Source organism: Culex pipiens, chromosome 1 (genome assembly GCF_016801865.2).
Source record: "Culex pipiens pallens isolate TS chromosome 1, TS_CPP_V2, whole genome shotgun sequence".
NCBI lineage: Eukaryota > Metazoa > Arthropoda > Insecta > Diptera > Culicidae > Culex > Culex pipiens.
Window position 1 is genome coordinate 16,509,625 of NC_068937.1, and position 13,832 is coordinate 16,523,456.

Genomic DNA, 13,832 nt, shown 5'->3' on the forward strand with positions numbered 1-13,832 from the left:
GGGCATAAAAGTAATGTAAACTAAGAATTATTTACAAAATCGGCTGATTTCGACCATTTTTATTTATTCTTTTTTTATTTGGCTCAAACTTTGTGGGGGCCTTTCCTATAACCTAAAAAGCCATTTTGTGTTTACCCATACATGGTTCAATACAATTTTGGAATCTGTTCATACTAAAATTGTACGTTAATATTAAAAAAAATGTCTTGTCGGAATGTTGGAAAAAAACATAATTCTATTTCTCAAAATACGTTTTTAGTTTGTGATTTTTTTATATGTTTTAGGGGGTAAAAAACGCTACTATTGAGCCTTTCAAGCCATAGAGAAGATGGTGACAAAAAATTGCGGCCGGGTTATGATTTTTGAAAAAAATAAGTGTTTTTCGGAAAAAATAATAACTTTAGTAAAACATGTTTTTTGACTTCGGTTTTTAATGTAAAATCAAATTTACAATCGAAAGGTTCAGAAAATGTACAATAAAATTTTCTAAGAGACTTTTTAGATTAAACCTCCTGGAAATTGAAGTTTTTAAAGTTTTTTAAAGTGCAAACATTCCCACATTTTCTAATGCCAATATCTCAGCAACTAATGGTAAAATTTTTAATGTCTAAAAATGAAACATTTGTAAAATTTTCATGATCTTTTCGAAACAAATATTTGGAGAATTTTGGAATCAAGAAGTAATATTGAAAATTTGTTCCTTTTAAATTTTAAATAACAATAAGGAATTTTAGAATGTTGAAATTTCAAAATTTTGAATTTAGGAATTTTTCAATTTTACAGTTAGATTTAATAATTTTATAGTTTGATGAAAAGTGTAATGAAGTTTTAGAGGTTCGAATTTAAAATTTTGAATATTGGAATGTTATTTTTTTATAAATTTTGGAATTTTACAATTTGGATTGTAGAAATATTACAATTGTTAAGTTACAAAGTTTAATTTTTTAAATTGTTTTTTTTTCAATGTTAAAATTATAAAATTTCATAATTTTTAATTTTAATTGAGTATCGTGCAAGCAGTGGTGATGGGAAGATGGATTTTTGTGGTGTTCTCTTTGTGCTGTGTTCGTGTTCGTGTTCATGTTCGAGTCATGCATGCAGTGGAGGGTCATTGTGGTAATTGATATTATTGCGCGTCAGTATCGTGCAAGCAGTGGTGATGGGAAGATGGATTTTTGTGGTGTTCTCTTTGTGCTGTGTTCGTGTTCGTGTTCATGTTCGAGTCATGCATGCAGTGGAGGGTCATTGTGGTAATTGATATTATTGCGCGTCAGTATCGTGCAAGCAGTGGTGATGGGAAGATGGATTTTTGTGGTGTTCTCTTTGTGCTGTGTTCGTGTTCGTGTTCATGTTCGAGTCATGCATGCAGTGGAGGGTCATTGTGGTAATTGATATTATTGCGCGTCAGTATCGTGCAAGCAGTGGTGATGGGAAGATGGATTTTTGTGGTGTTCTCTTTGTGCTGTGTTCGTGTTCATGTTCGAGTCATGCATGCAGTGGAGGGTCATTGTGGTAATTGATATTATTGCGCGTCAGTATCGTGCAAGCAGTGGTGATGGGAAGATGGATTTTTGTGGTGTTCTCTTTGTGCTGTGTTCGTGTTCGTGTTCATGTTCGAGTCATGCATGCAGTGGAGGGTCATTGTGGTAATTGATATTATTGCGCGTCAGTATCGTGCAAGCAGTGGTGATGGGAAGATGGATTTTTGTGGTGTTCTCTTTGTGCTGTGTTCGTGTTCGTGTTCATGTTCGAGTCATGCATGCAGTGGAGGGTCATTGTGGTAATTGATATTATTGCGCGTCAGTATCGTGCAAGCAGTGGTGATGGGAAGATGGATTTTTGTGGTGTTCTCTTTGTGCTGTGTTCGTGTTCGTGTTCATGTTCGAGTCATGCATGCAGTGGAGGGTCATTGTGGTAATTGATATTATTGCGCGTCAGTATCGTGCAAGCAGTGGTGATGGGAAGATGGATTTTTGTGGTGTTCTCTTTGTGCTGTGTTCGTGTTCGTGTTCATGTTCGAGTCATGCATGCAGTGGAGGGTCATTGTGGTAATTGATATTATTGCGCGTCAGTATCGTGCAAGCAGTGGTGATGGGAAGATGGATTTTTGTGGTGTTCTCTTTGTGCTGTGTTCGTGTTCGTGTTCATGTTCGAGTCATGCATGCAGTGGAGGGTCATTGTGGTAATTGATATTATTGCGCGTCAGTATCGTGCAAGCAGTGGTGATGGGAAGATGGATTTTTGTGGTGTTCTCTTTGTGCTGTGTTCGTGTTCGTGTTCATGTTCGAGTCATGCATGCAGTGGAGGGTCATTGTGGTAATTGATATTATTGCGCGTCAGTATCGTGCAAGCAGTGGTGATGGGAAGATGGATTTTTGTGGTGTTCTCTTTGTGCTGTGTTCGTGTTCATGTTCGAGTCATGCATGCAGTGGAGGGTCATTGTGGTAATTGATATTATTGCGCGTCAGTATCGTGCAAGCAGTGGTGATGGGAAGATGGATTTTTGTGGTGTTCTCTTTGTGCTGTGTTCGTGTTCGTGTTCATGTTCGAGTCATGCATGCAGTGGAGGGTCATTGTGGTAATTGATATTATTGCGCGTCAGTATCGTGCAAGCAGTGGTGATGGGAAGATGGATTTTTGTGGTGTTCTCTTTGTGCTGTGTTCGTGTTCATGTTCGAGTCATGCATGCAGTGGAGGGTCATTGTGGTAATTGATATTATTGCGCGTCAGTATCGTGCAAGCAGTGGTGATGGGAAGATGGATTTTTGTGGTGTTCTCTTTGTGCTGTGTTCGTGTTCGTGTTCATGTTCGAGTCATGCATGCAGTGGAGGGTCATTGTGGTAATTGATATTATTGCGCGTCAGTATCGTGCAAGCAGTGGTGATGGGAAGATGGATTTTTGTGGTGTTCTCTTTGTGCTGTGTTCGTGTTCGTGTTCATGTTCGAGTCATGCATGCAGTGGAGGGTCATTGTGGTAATTGATATTATTGCGCGTCAGTATCGTGCAAGCAGTGGTGATGGGAAGATGGATTTTTGTGGTGTTCTCTTTGTGCTGTGTTCGTGTTCGTGTTCATGTTCGAGTCATGCATGCAGTGGAGGGTCATTGTGGTAATTGATATTATTGCGCGTCAGTATCGTGCAAGCAGTGGTGATGGGAAGATGGATTTTTGTGGTGTTCTCTTTGTGCTGTGTTCGTGTTCATGTTCGAGTCATGCATGCAGTGGAGGGTCATTGTGGTAATTGATATTATTGCGCGTCAGTATCGTGCAAGCAGTGGTGATGGGAAGATGGATTTTTGTGGTGTTCTCTTTGTGCTGTGTTCGTGTTCGTGTTCATGTTCGAGTCATGCATGCAGTGGAGGGTCATTGTGGTAATTGATATTATTGCGCGTCAGTATCGTGCAAGCAGTGGTGATGGGAAGATGGATTTTTGTGGTGTTCTCTTTGTGCTGTGTTCGTGTTCGTGTTCATGTTCGAGTCATGCATGCAGTGGAGGGTCATTGTGGTAATTGATATTATTGCGCGTCAGTATCGTGCAAGCAGTGGTGATGGGAAGATGGATTTTTGTGGTGTTCTCTTTGTGCTGTGTTCGTGTTCGTGTTCATGTTCGAGTCATGCATGCAGTGGGGGGTCATTGTGGTAATTAATATTATTGCGCGTCAGTATCGTGTGGGCAGCAGGGCCAGGAAGATGATTTTATTGTTGTGTTCGTTTTGTAATGTATTTGTATTAAATTCTAGCATGGCTTTTTGTGGTGATGGTATTGTTTTGGTGGTGGTGGTGATGGTGTTAAAAAAACAAACGTTCAATTTACTAACATTGAGTCCAAAACCTCCCTACAAACATCTATACCACTAGGTGACGTAGAGATCTCTGCGCATTCTAGATAGATGTTTACTAACATACCTTCCAATCCCCGAGGTTAGCAAGGTACCGGCCAGGAGCCCCTTATCTTACTGGATAGTATTACACGCTCATCTAAAGAGGAAAACATGGTATCTCCCGTGTTGGAATATTGTAACCGGATGAGAGTCTAGTGCTATCATACGTTTAATTACAGTTAAACAGCAAGATAAGCGTTGTGCAGCCATCCGGAATTGTGCGACCTTTATTGCTAATGCTAATGCTAATGCTAATTTCATAATTTTTAATTTTATAATTTTGAATATAAGAAATTTTATAGCCAAGAATTTGAAATTTTTAATTTTAGAATGATGAGATTTGAAAATTTCTTCATGAACATAAGAAAGCAAATAAAAAAAAAACTCTAGACTTTAACCATTTTGAATTCAAGAATTTTAAATTTTAGTATTTTATAATTTTGTGATTTTTTGAACATTCTAGAATTTTAAGATTCAATTTATGTAACGAATTTTAGATTAAAAAAAAACACTTTTAGGATTTTAAACTTCAGTATTTTAAAATTTTACAAAGTTTCAATTTAGAATTTTAAAATGTTAAAATTGTACAATTTTTGTGTTTAAGAATTTTATGATTTTGAATTTAGAAATTTGAGAGTTATGAAATTTTAAAATAATATTCGAAATATTAAGATTTAAGAAATTCATGATAATAGAATTTTCGAACTTAAGGATTGAGGAATATTAAAAATTGGATTATTTTAAAATTTTCAGAATATTTTTTTGAGTTTTTGAATTCTGGAATTTTAAAAACCCAACGAAAATATTTTAGAATGTTAAAATTTTAAAGCAACTTTTTATTAAATTTTTCAATTTGGAATTTGCTTATTTTGAATTTTACAAATTTTAATTTTACAATTTTAGCTTTTACAATTTTAAGATCTTAGAATTTTGAACTTAAGGATTGAAGAATATTAAAATTTGGTTTATTTTAACAGTTTTGGAATATTTTTTTGTGTTTTGAATCCCAGAAATTTTTAAACTTTGCAGTTAAAATTTTAGAATGTTAAAATATAAAAACTTTACAGCCATTTTTTTTAAAATTTAACAATTTTTATTTTTTTCATTTTGAATTTCACAAATTTGTATTTTACAATTTTAGATTTTAGAATTTCACGACCTTAGAATATTCGAACTTTAGGATTAAAGAATATTAAAATTTGGTTTATTTTAATAATTTTAGAATTTTTCTTTGAGTTTTCTGAATCCAAGATTTTTTGAATTTTAAAACTACAGTTTAAATTTTAGAATGTTTTAAATTTTGCAGATTAGAATTTTTCTATTTTGAGTTTACAAATTTAAAATTTAAGATTTCAAGATCGTAGAATTTTGGAACTTTGCGATTGAATAATATTAAAATTTAGTTTATTTTAAAAATTTCAGTCCATTTTTTTTAGACTTTTAAATTATTTTTTTCGAATTTTACAAATTTTACATTTCGAATTTTACAAATTTAAATTTTACAATTTTACAGTTTTTAATTAGGATTTTTAGAAATTTTTAAGTTTTAGAGTTTAAAAGCCTAGAATTTAAAATTTGAGTATTTTAAAATTTTATGATTTTAGATTTTTTTTTAATTTTAGAATGAAAAGTTTTCGAATTTTAAATTATTAGAATTCAAAATTAATTTTTGATTTTCAAATTTTTTGTGGTTTGATATTTAAAATAAGTCTGGATTTTGTGGCTTACGAATAAAAAATACCTGTTTTTGGATTCATGGAATATTCGAATTTTAGCATTTTAGAATGGCATTTTAAAATTTTTGAATTTCAGAACAGTATTTTAAAATTTTTGAATTCTAAAATTTTTAAAATTTTTAAATTTTTGAATTTTGGTTTGTTTGGGATTTTAGAATTTTAAACCTTAGAAATTGTGAATTTAAGAATTTTTCTCCAATCTCACCTGATGCCTCACCCAGTAAAAATCACGCATTTTTTTTGGTTAATTGGCCGACATCTACAAAAACTAGCCTGATGTTGGTCAATATCAATCACTGTTTGATTACGTCTAAGATTTATTTATTCACGAAATAAAATTATAAATATTTTAAACGAAATTTCAAGCCCAACAGTTCACCTCGCTTTCTCCTTATTATACATCGCAACCAAAATATCCCGACAACTCCGGCGCAAAATCTTCCCCGAGGGCGTCATCGGCAGTTCTTTCACAAAGTAAACCCCTCCCCGCAGCTGCTTGTAGTCCCCAAGCCGCGCCCGCACCGTTTCCACGATCACCGTCTCAATCTCCGCGTTCGCTTCGTCGTTCCGCTTCACAACCAACGCCGCCGGCAGGTCATTCCCGGGCACCGGAACACCCGTAACGCACACGTTGATGATGCCCGGGACGGACTGGATGACCGTCTCCAGCTCGGTCGGCGAGATTTGATACCCGTTGTACTTGATGATGTCCTTTTTGCGATCTACCACGTAGAGAAGGCCGTCCTCGTCGACCCGTCCGATGTCTCCGGTGTGCAGCCATCCGTCCGAGTCGAGCATCTCCGCCGTGGCTTCGCTGTTTCCGTAGTAGCCCATGAACGTGCAGAGGCCTGCCCGTACGAGGATCTCCCCCTCTTGGTCGATGTCCAGCGGGTTGCCGGCGTCGTCCACGATCTTCAGCTCGTAGTTGGGCTTGACGAAGCCGCTGGAGCCCTGCTTGTAGGTGGAGTTTTCCGAGCTGGTCACGGCGCCGGCCGCTTCCGACAGTCCGTACAGGGCGCACATCTCGCCGTGCGGGACGGTTCGCTCGAAGAGTTGCTTCAGGTCGCCGGAGATGGAGGCACCGCCGCAGATGCTGACGCGGAGGCTGGCGAGGGTTGATTGGTGCAGTTGGGGGTGCTTGAGAAGTTGGTAGGTGGTTGCCGGGGAGAAGAAGGTAATTGTGACGCGGTATTGGTTGATGAAGTCCAGAGCGAGGTCGGGGGTGTACGGTTCTCGGGTGATGATCCGCTTTGCACCGAAGATGGTTCCCAGGAGGAGGAAGGCGAAGCCGGAGTACCAGTAGAGGGAGCTGAAGCAGAGGATGACGTCGTTGGGGTAGCAGTTGTTGAGTCCGGTTACGCTGACTATGGAGGCACTGTGTGACAAGCTTACTCCCTTGGATCTTCCGGTTGTTCCTGACGAGCACAGGATGATCGCTAGTTCCTTTGAAGCATCTTCAAAGTGAACGGGACTGTTGAGAAAAGAAGCTTTATCTGTATCCAAAAGAATCGAACAAAAGAACTTACACAAACTCCTCCTCGACCCCAGTCGGAACCAGCAGATCTTCCACGTGCATGAACCCCTCAACCCGCTTCCCAAAAATGACCACGCTCGCTGGAATCCCAGCGATCTCCATCGCTGCGCTCATTTCCTCGATCGTCTCCTGATCGCAGAACACCAGCGTCGGCCGCACCGTCGCAAGCATGTGCCCCAGATCGTCCCGCTTGAACGTTGCGTCCAGCGTATTAACCGGAATGCCCAGCGCAAAGCAGGCAAACAGCGCCGGAGCCACGTGTTCCCCGTTGCGAACGGCCATGGCGATGATGTCCGCGCGATCCCTCGAATACCCGAGTCCCGCCAAGGCTTGAGCTACGCGGATCGTGCGCAGGCGGAGCTCGCCGCAGGATACCTCGGCACCGCTGTCGGCACTGACCTGGGCGATCGAGGTTGGGGTTTGGGCGAGGCGGTTCAGGACCAGTTCGCCCAGCGATTGGTTCGGGTTGTACACGGGGGAGGTTCGGGCGCCACGCCAAATCCGGGTGGTCGGATCGTAGAAGGCGGTGACGTTGCGTGGGGAACGCATGGTTGCTGGAAAGAGCATTTGAAAAGTGACAGTTTGTGGGTGAGATAAAGATAAACGAAGTCATGCATGTCGAGTGTTTGTCGTACGTACTCGTACGACGAACGACATTTCTCAAACAGGGATCTCATGGGTTACCTTACTGTTGAGTGACTTCGAAACGAGGCAGTTCAATGTCAATTGACGTAGAGGTAACGTAATGTCATTTGATGAAGTGGTTAGACAAAATAGAACAACAACAATGATAACTGCTTGTCATTTCGTGTAATGTTGATTATATCTTAATGAACAGTTGACTATTACTAGGACTAATGCGTTCGACGTAATTATAGTGTTTTGATTGTCTATCTTTCGTTCAGGCTACACAGTAAAAAAAACATGGTAATATTACATCTGGGAAGGGGTACATCTTTTATGTCAGAAAAAATGTGCAATTTTACCACTTACTTGGTGTAATGTCACTTTTTAAGTCTAATTTGAGGTAAAATTACATCATAAAAGAGGTAATATTCAACCTTCCAAAATTACACCTTTCAAATTTACACAATTTTTTTACTGTGTATTACGGAGCTCGGAAGGAACGCAAAACCCCATATAAAAAATTGCCATGAAAAATATTTTTCTGAACCAGCTTATATTTTTTTTATGATCCTAATAATAATTTTCCAAACATTATACTTTTTTTTTAATTCAGCTAAAAAGTAACATAAATGGAAAGTGGCGTTAGACGTTTCTTCGCGCCGTGCTTGTTTGCAATATGTATTGATGAAAAAATCAAATGAATTCGGAATTGCTTATTTGAACGAAACTGAACATTAAAAACGTTTATATAATTTTGTGTTTGATATAATAATATTGAAAACCCAAAATTGCCTCATGAGGCCGAATCTCAGAACGCAGACTCTTTAAACACCAGAAATAAACAAGATCGGTTTTTTTTTTAATAAAAAACTTAACAAATTTAGAAAAACAAAAATAAAAAAAAATAACTTTAAATTTTGAAATTTTAAAATACAAAAATTTAAAAATAGAATTTAAGAACAGAAAAAACAAATATTCAAAAACTTGCACATTTTTAAATATTTAAATTCAAGAATTTATAAAATTCCAAAATTGAGGAATTTCAAAATCCAAAAAATCGAAAATAATGAAATATTTTTTTGCAAAAACTAGTTTTCAAAACTGGAAAAACAAAAGTTTAGAAATAAAAAAAACACAAAAAATTAGAAACCTGCAAATTAAAAAAAACATAAATAAGAAACAAATAAGTGCAAGAATAAAAAAAAATATTTTTTTTTAAATTCGAAAATTTATAATAAAAATTCTCAAAAATTAAAATACAGAGATTTAAAATTGTTGAAATGTATAAATTCGAAAATTTAAAATACAGATAATAATAATAATAATTTATAAAATTCCAAAATTTAGGAATTTCAAAATTCAAAAAATCGAAAATAAAGAAATGAAAAATTCCATGATTCCAAAAACTAGAAATTTCAAAATCAAAGTTAAGAAATAAAAAATACAAGTATTTAGAAACCTGCAAATTTTTAAATATTAATATTCACAAATTCAAGAATAAACAAAATATACTTTTTCAAAAAATCTGAAATTCATTAATAAAATTCTCAAAGATTTAAAATTGTTTAAATTTAAAAAAATTTAAATTCAGAAATTTTATGATACATATTTTAAAAACTCAAAATTAGCAAAAAACAGGACTGAAAAGTTTTAAAATACAGATAATAATAATAATAATTTATAAAATTCAAAAATTTAAAAAATTCAAAATTCAAAAAATCAAAATTAGAGAAATAAAAAAAATCCACGATTCCAAAAACTAAAAATTTCAGTTTGAAAAATAAAATTAGAAATAAAAAAACACAAATATTTAGAGACCTGCAAATTCTAAACTATTCACAAATTTAATAATTAAAAAAAATAATATTTCAAATTTAAAAAATTTAGAAATCAAATTTAAATTTTCAGATATTTAAAACGCAACGACTAAAAAACAATAAATTTAAAAATTCATAGATTCAGAAATTTTATGATGCATAATTTTAAAATTCACAATTCAAAAAAAAATACAAATGTATAACTTAAAAAAACATTGTACGATAATTCAGGAATCAAAAGTTGAAAAAATTAAAGTCAGGAAATAAAATGACTAATATTCAAAAACTAGCAAATTTTTTAATTTTTAATTTCAAAATTCAATAATTTGGAAATAATTAAATAAAAAATGTTAAAAATTCAAAAATTTGGAAATAATTAAATAAAAAATGTTAAAAATTCCAAAATTTTAAAAATTCTAAGTTTAGAAAAAACATTCGAAAAATAAAGAAGAAAAAAAATATTCAAAAACCTACAAATTTATAAATACTAATGTTCAAATATTCGGAATTTCAAAATTCAAAAAATCGAATATTAAAAAAAAATCCAAAATTCCAAAATTTTTAAATCTCAAATTTTGAAAAATAAAAGTTCTGAAATAAAAATACACAGATATTCAGAAAACTGCAAATTTAAACTATTTAAATTCATAAATTCAAGAATCGAATATATGATGCATAATTTTAAAGCGCAGAATTAAAACAAAAGAAAAAAAAAACAAATATTTAAAATTATAAAAAAAAAACACTATTCGAAAATTCAGAAATAAAAAATTGAAAAAATAAAAGTCAAGAAATAAAATAACAAATATTCGAAAACTTGCAAATTTATAAAATAAAATCGGAAATAATGAAATAAAAAAGGTAAAATCTCAAAATTTCAAATTCTGAAATTAAAAAATTAAAACAATTTTAAACATATAAATAAAAAGAATATTCAAAGCCTAAAATTTCAATTTTTAGATATTCAAAACGCAACTTGAATTGTTGCGATATCAAATTAATAAATTCTTAAATTCAGCAATTTTATGATTCAAAAATTCAGAATCAAAAAAAAAATTGAATAATATACAAATATTTAAAACTTTAAGAAAACTATTATTCAAATTCATAAATAAAAAAAAGTCTAGAAATAAAATAACAAATATTCGAAAACTCGCTAATTGCAGGAATAAATTGGGAAATAAAAAAAGTTAAAAATTCCAAAATTAAAAAATTTAGAAGTTCCAAAATTTAAAAAATAAGAGTTTAGAAATAGAAAAAAATATTCAAAGTCTTTCTGGCACAAAAATCTAATTAAAAATAATTATTAAAAAAAAACAATATTTGAAAATTTAGAAATAAAAAATTTAAAAAATAAAAGTAGAGATTCAAAAATCCAGAGATTTCTTGGTGCATTGTTTTAAAATTTAGAATTAAAAATAAATGAAAATTTTAAAAACTGATTTTTGAAAGCTTCAAGATTAAAACAAATAAAATTAAGATATTGATAATATGTATAAATATTTGAAAATTTGATTGTTTTAGAAATTCAGCATTTAACTGTCAAATCAAAACTATCAATCAAAAATTAAATACAGAGCGGATTCGTTAATTTGAATTTTGCTACAGGATTGTCCACATCTTCGCCAAAATTTCAATTTAAGAAGTTAAGAATTTAAGGTGAAACGGGAAGGCAGCGTCATATTGAGACTCAAGTTTTTGGAAGCACCGTTATGAGAAATACCGTAACTAAGGAAGTTGCACTTTTTGCAGACGATAAAATGGTCGATAGCAAGCAATCTGTCGAGTTCAGGAATTGATTAAAGTTAAACAGAAGTTGTGCAGTAACTGGCGTCCCGTTTCACCTTAAGAATTTAGGATTTTTTGAATCCTTGAATTTAGATTTTTCTATTTACCTTTTTATTCCACTCACCCCCCCAACGACTTCTCTTGACCGCGTTCCATCTGCTTATTAAGTCAAACGATCAGAACTGTTCAATGAACTCCATACCTGTATCACGATCCCTGATCCAAATAGTTATGTACACACCGATCAACCCAGGCGACAATGCACTTTACCTACAACCCTTATCACTGGCAATCTCTTCAAAACCAGTTTAAACTTACCTATTCAGTGCGTCTCGTGTGCGGCACGATCTCTCCGGAACAACCAACAGAGAACTAACGATCGCGGTCATCGCGTTAGTGCACTTAAATAGCAGCGCTTGCAACTACACTGTACCTTGTGTGATATCGTGCCGCAAAGCGTTCATTTCCCGTACCTGAGATCTGTACCTTTGATGGCAATTAGTTGCATTTGTAAATGTGTGGAATTCTTCATTGTTGGATAGAAATTATACACATTTGAACTCTTTATTTGAAACCATTTTCGAGAATCATCTTCTTAGCTAATACCCGAACAACCTTTCCCGAGGGAGTCATTGGAAGCTGGTCTACAAAGTGAACTCCACCTCGGAGGTGCTTGTAGTTTGGTAGCCGCTTCTCGGCCTCCTTCAGTATAAGACCACTGTCAAGCGGAATAGCTGACTTGGGATTTCGGACTACCAAAGCCGTTACCAGATCGTCCCCATTCTCCTGAGGTATTCCAACGACGCAAACGGTAGCCCCTCCGCAAATACTCTGCAGAACAGCTTCCACGTCACTCGGAGATATCTGGTAGTTCTTGTACTTGATCAGGTCCTTCTTGCGATCCACCACGTACAACAGCCCATCCTCGTCGAACCGTCCAATGTCCCCGGAATGCATCCAACCTTCATCGTCCAGCATTTCCCTGGTAGCCCCTTCATTCCCGTAATACCCCAAGAACACATACTTGGTCCTGACCAGGATCTCCCCCTCCTGCCCAATCCCAAGCGCAACCCCACCGTCATCCACAATCTTGATCTCCATCCTCGGTCCCGCAAAGCCCACACTTCCATCCCGGTAAAACTCCCCCTTGGTGTAAGTCACCGCGGTAGAAATCTCCGAAAACCCGTACATAACCTCCAACGATCGGCCCGGAATAAGCCGATCGAACGCCTGCTTCAAGCTCGCCGACACCGCACTCCCTCCACACATCGGCAGCCGCAGGCTGGCCAGGGCACTCACCGACGCCGCCGGATTGTTCGCGATCGCCCAGGCTTGCGACGGCGGCACGATCATGGCCGACACCCGGTACCGCTGGATGATGTCCAGCGTGCGCGGCACGCTGAAGGTTTCCCGCGTGATGATCCGCGTCGCTCCCAGGGCCGTTCCGGCCAGCAGCATGATCAGCCCGGACAGCCAGTAGAGGGAGCTGTACGCGAACATGACGTCGTCGGTTTGGATGAGGTAAAAGCTGGCCACGTGTGCGATGCAGATCGAGTGGGACAGCGAGACGGCTTTGGAGCGACCGGTGGTGCCGGATGAGCAGACCAGGACGGCGGGTTGCTTGTTGGGGGTTTCGATGTTGACGGGGCTGGAAGCAGGTTGAGGTTAGGAATTGGTGATCGAGATTTTTGAGCAAACTTACACGAAACTGTCCTCGATCCCGGTTGGTACGAGCAGATCTTCAACGTGAGTGTATCCGGCGATCTTATCGCCCAGTACGATCACCTTGGGAGTGACACCCGTCAACTCGCAAGCCGCTGTCAACTCGCCAAGCGTTTCAGCGTCACAAAATACCAGCTTGGGCTTCGCGATCGCCAGGATGTGACCCAGATCGTCCCGTTGAAAGCTGGGATCCATGGTATTGACCGGTATTCCCAGCGCAAAGCAGGCAAACGCGACCGGTGCCGTATGCTCTCCGTTGCGAACGGCCATCGCGAAGATGTCCCCGGGACTCCCGCAACCCAACTTGATCAAGTTCTGCGCGACCCGAACCGTCCGCAGATACATCTCACCTCCGGTAACCTCGACTCCACTGTCCGCACTAATTTGAACCACTTTGCTGGGATTCCGCGCGAGCATTCCGAGGATCAGCTGGCCGAGACCTTGGTCCGGGTTCAGCAACGGTGGAGTCGGTAGACCGCGCCAAACGCGGGTCGCCGGGTCGTAGAACGTGTACAGATCTCGCAGCGGGCGCATGGTGATCGTTGTTGACGCGATCGAGTGTGGAGAGTGACTGGCTGGAATCTGCCGGCTGATTAAAAGTGGCACACGCGGGAGACAAGATAAGAGCGTGATTTAACGGATTAAACGTGATTTGGCTGAAAGTGTTGAGTCATTCAGACAACCTCTATCATTTTTTGGAGTAGATGGGATGTAACAACATAAATCAA

The 13,832-nt window shown here is 36.9% G+C and overlaps 2 protein-coding genes across 2 annotated transcripts; both read right to left on the reverse strand.

The window, feature by feature from the left end:
* Window positions 1-5,755: 5,755 nt before the first annotated feature.
* On the reverse strand, window positions 5,756-11,855 carry LOC120422468 (luciferin 4-monooxygenase-like). Its single transcript, XM_039585921.2, has 3 exons — window positions 11,701-11,855; window positions 7,143-7,704; window positions 5,756-7,087 (listed from the first exon to the last, which is right to left on the reverse strand). Exons 2-3 carry the CDS (start codon window positions 7,697-7,699, stop codon window positions 5,992-5,994), a joined length of 1,653 nt encoding a protein of 550 aa, XP_039441855.1. The 5' UTR covers window positions 7,700-7,704; window positions 11,701-11,855; the 3' UTR covers window positions 5,756-5,991.
* A 77-nt stretch (window positions 11,856-11,932) lies between these two features.
* Window positions 11,933-13,816, reverse strand: LOC120422469 (probable 4-coumarate--CoA ligase 1). The gene is made up of 2 exons (XM_039585923.2): window positions 13,085-13,816; window positions 11,933-13,030 (listed from the first exon to the last, which is right to left on the reverse strand). The coding sequence occupies exons 1-2, from the start codon at window positions 13,636-13,638 to the stop codon at window positions 11,947-11,949; spliced, it is 1,638 nt and encodes a 545-aa protein (XP_039441857.1). The 5' UTR covers window positions 13,639-13,816; the 3' UTR covers window positions 11,933-11,946.
* Window positions 13,817-13,832: the final 16 nt, after the last annotated feature.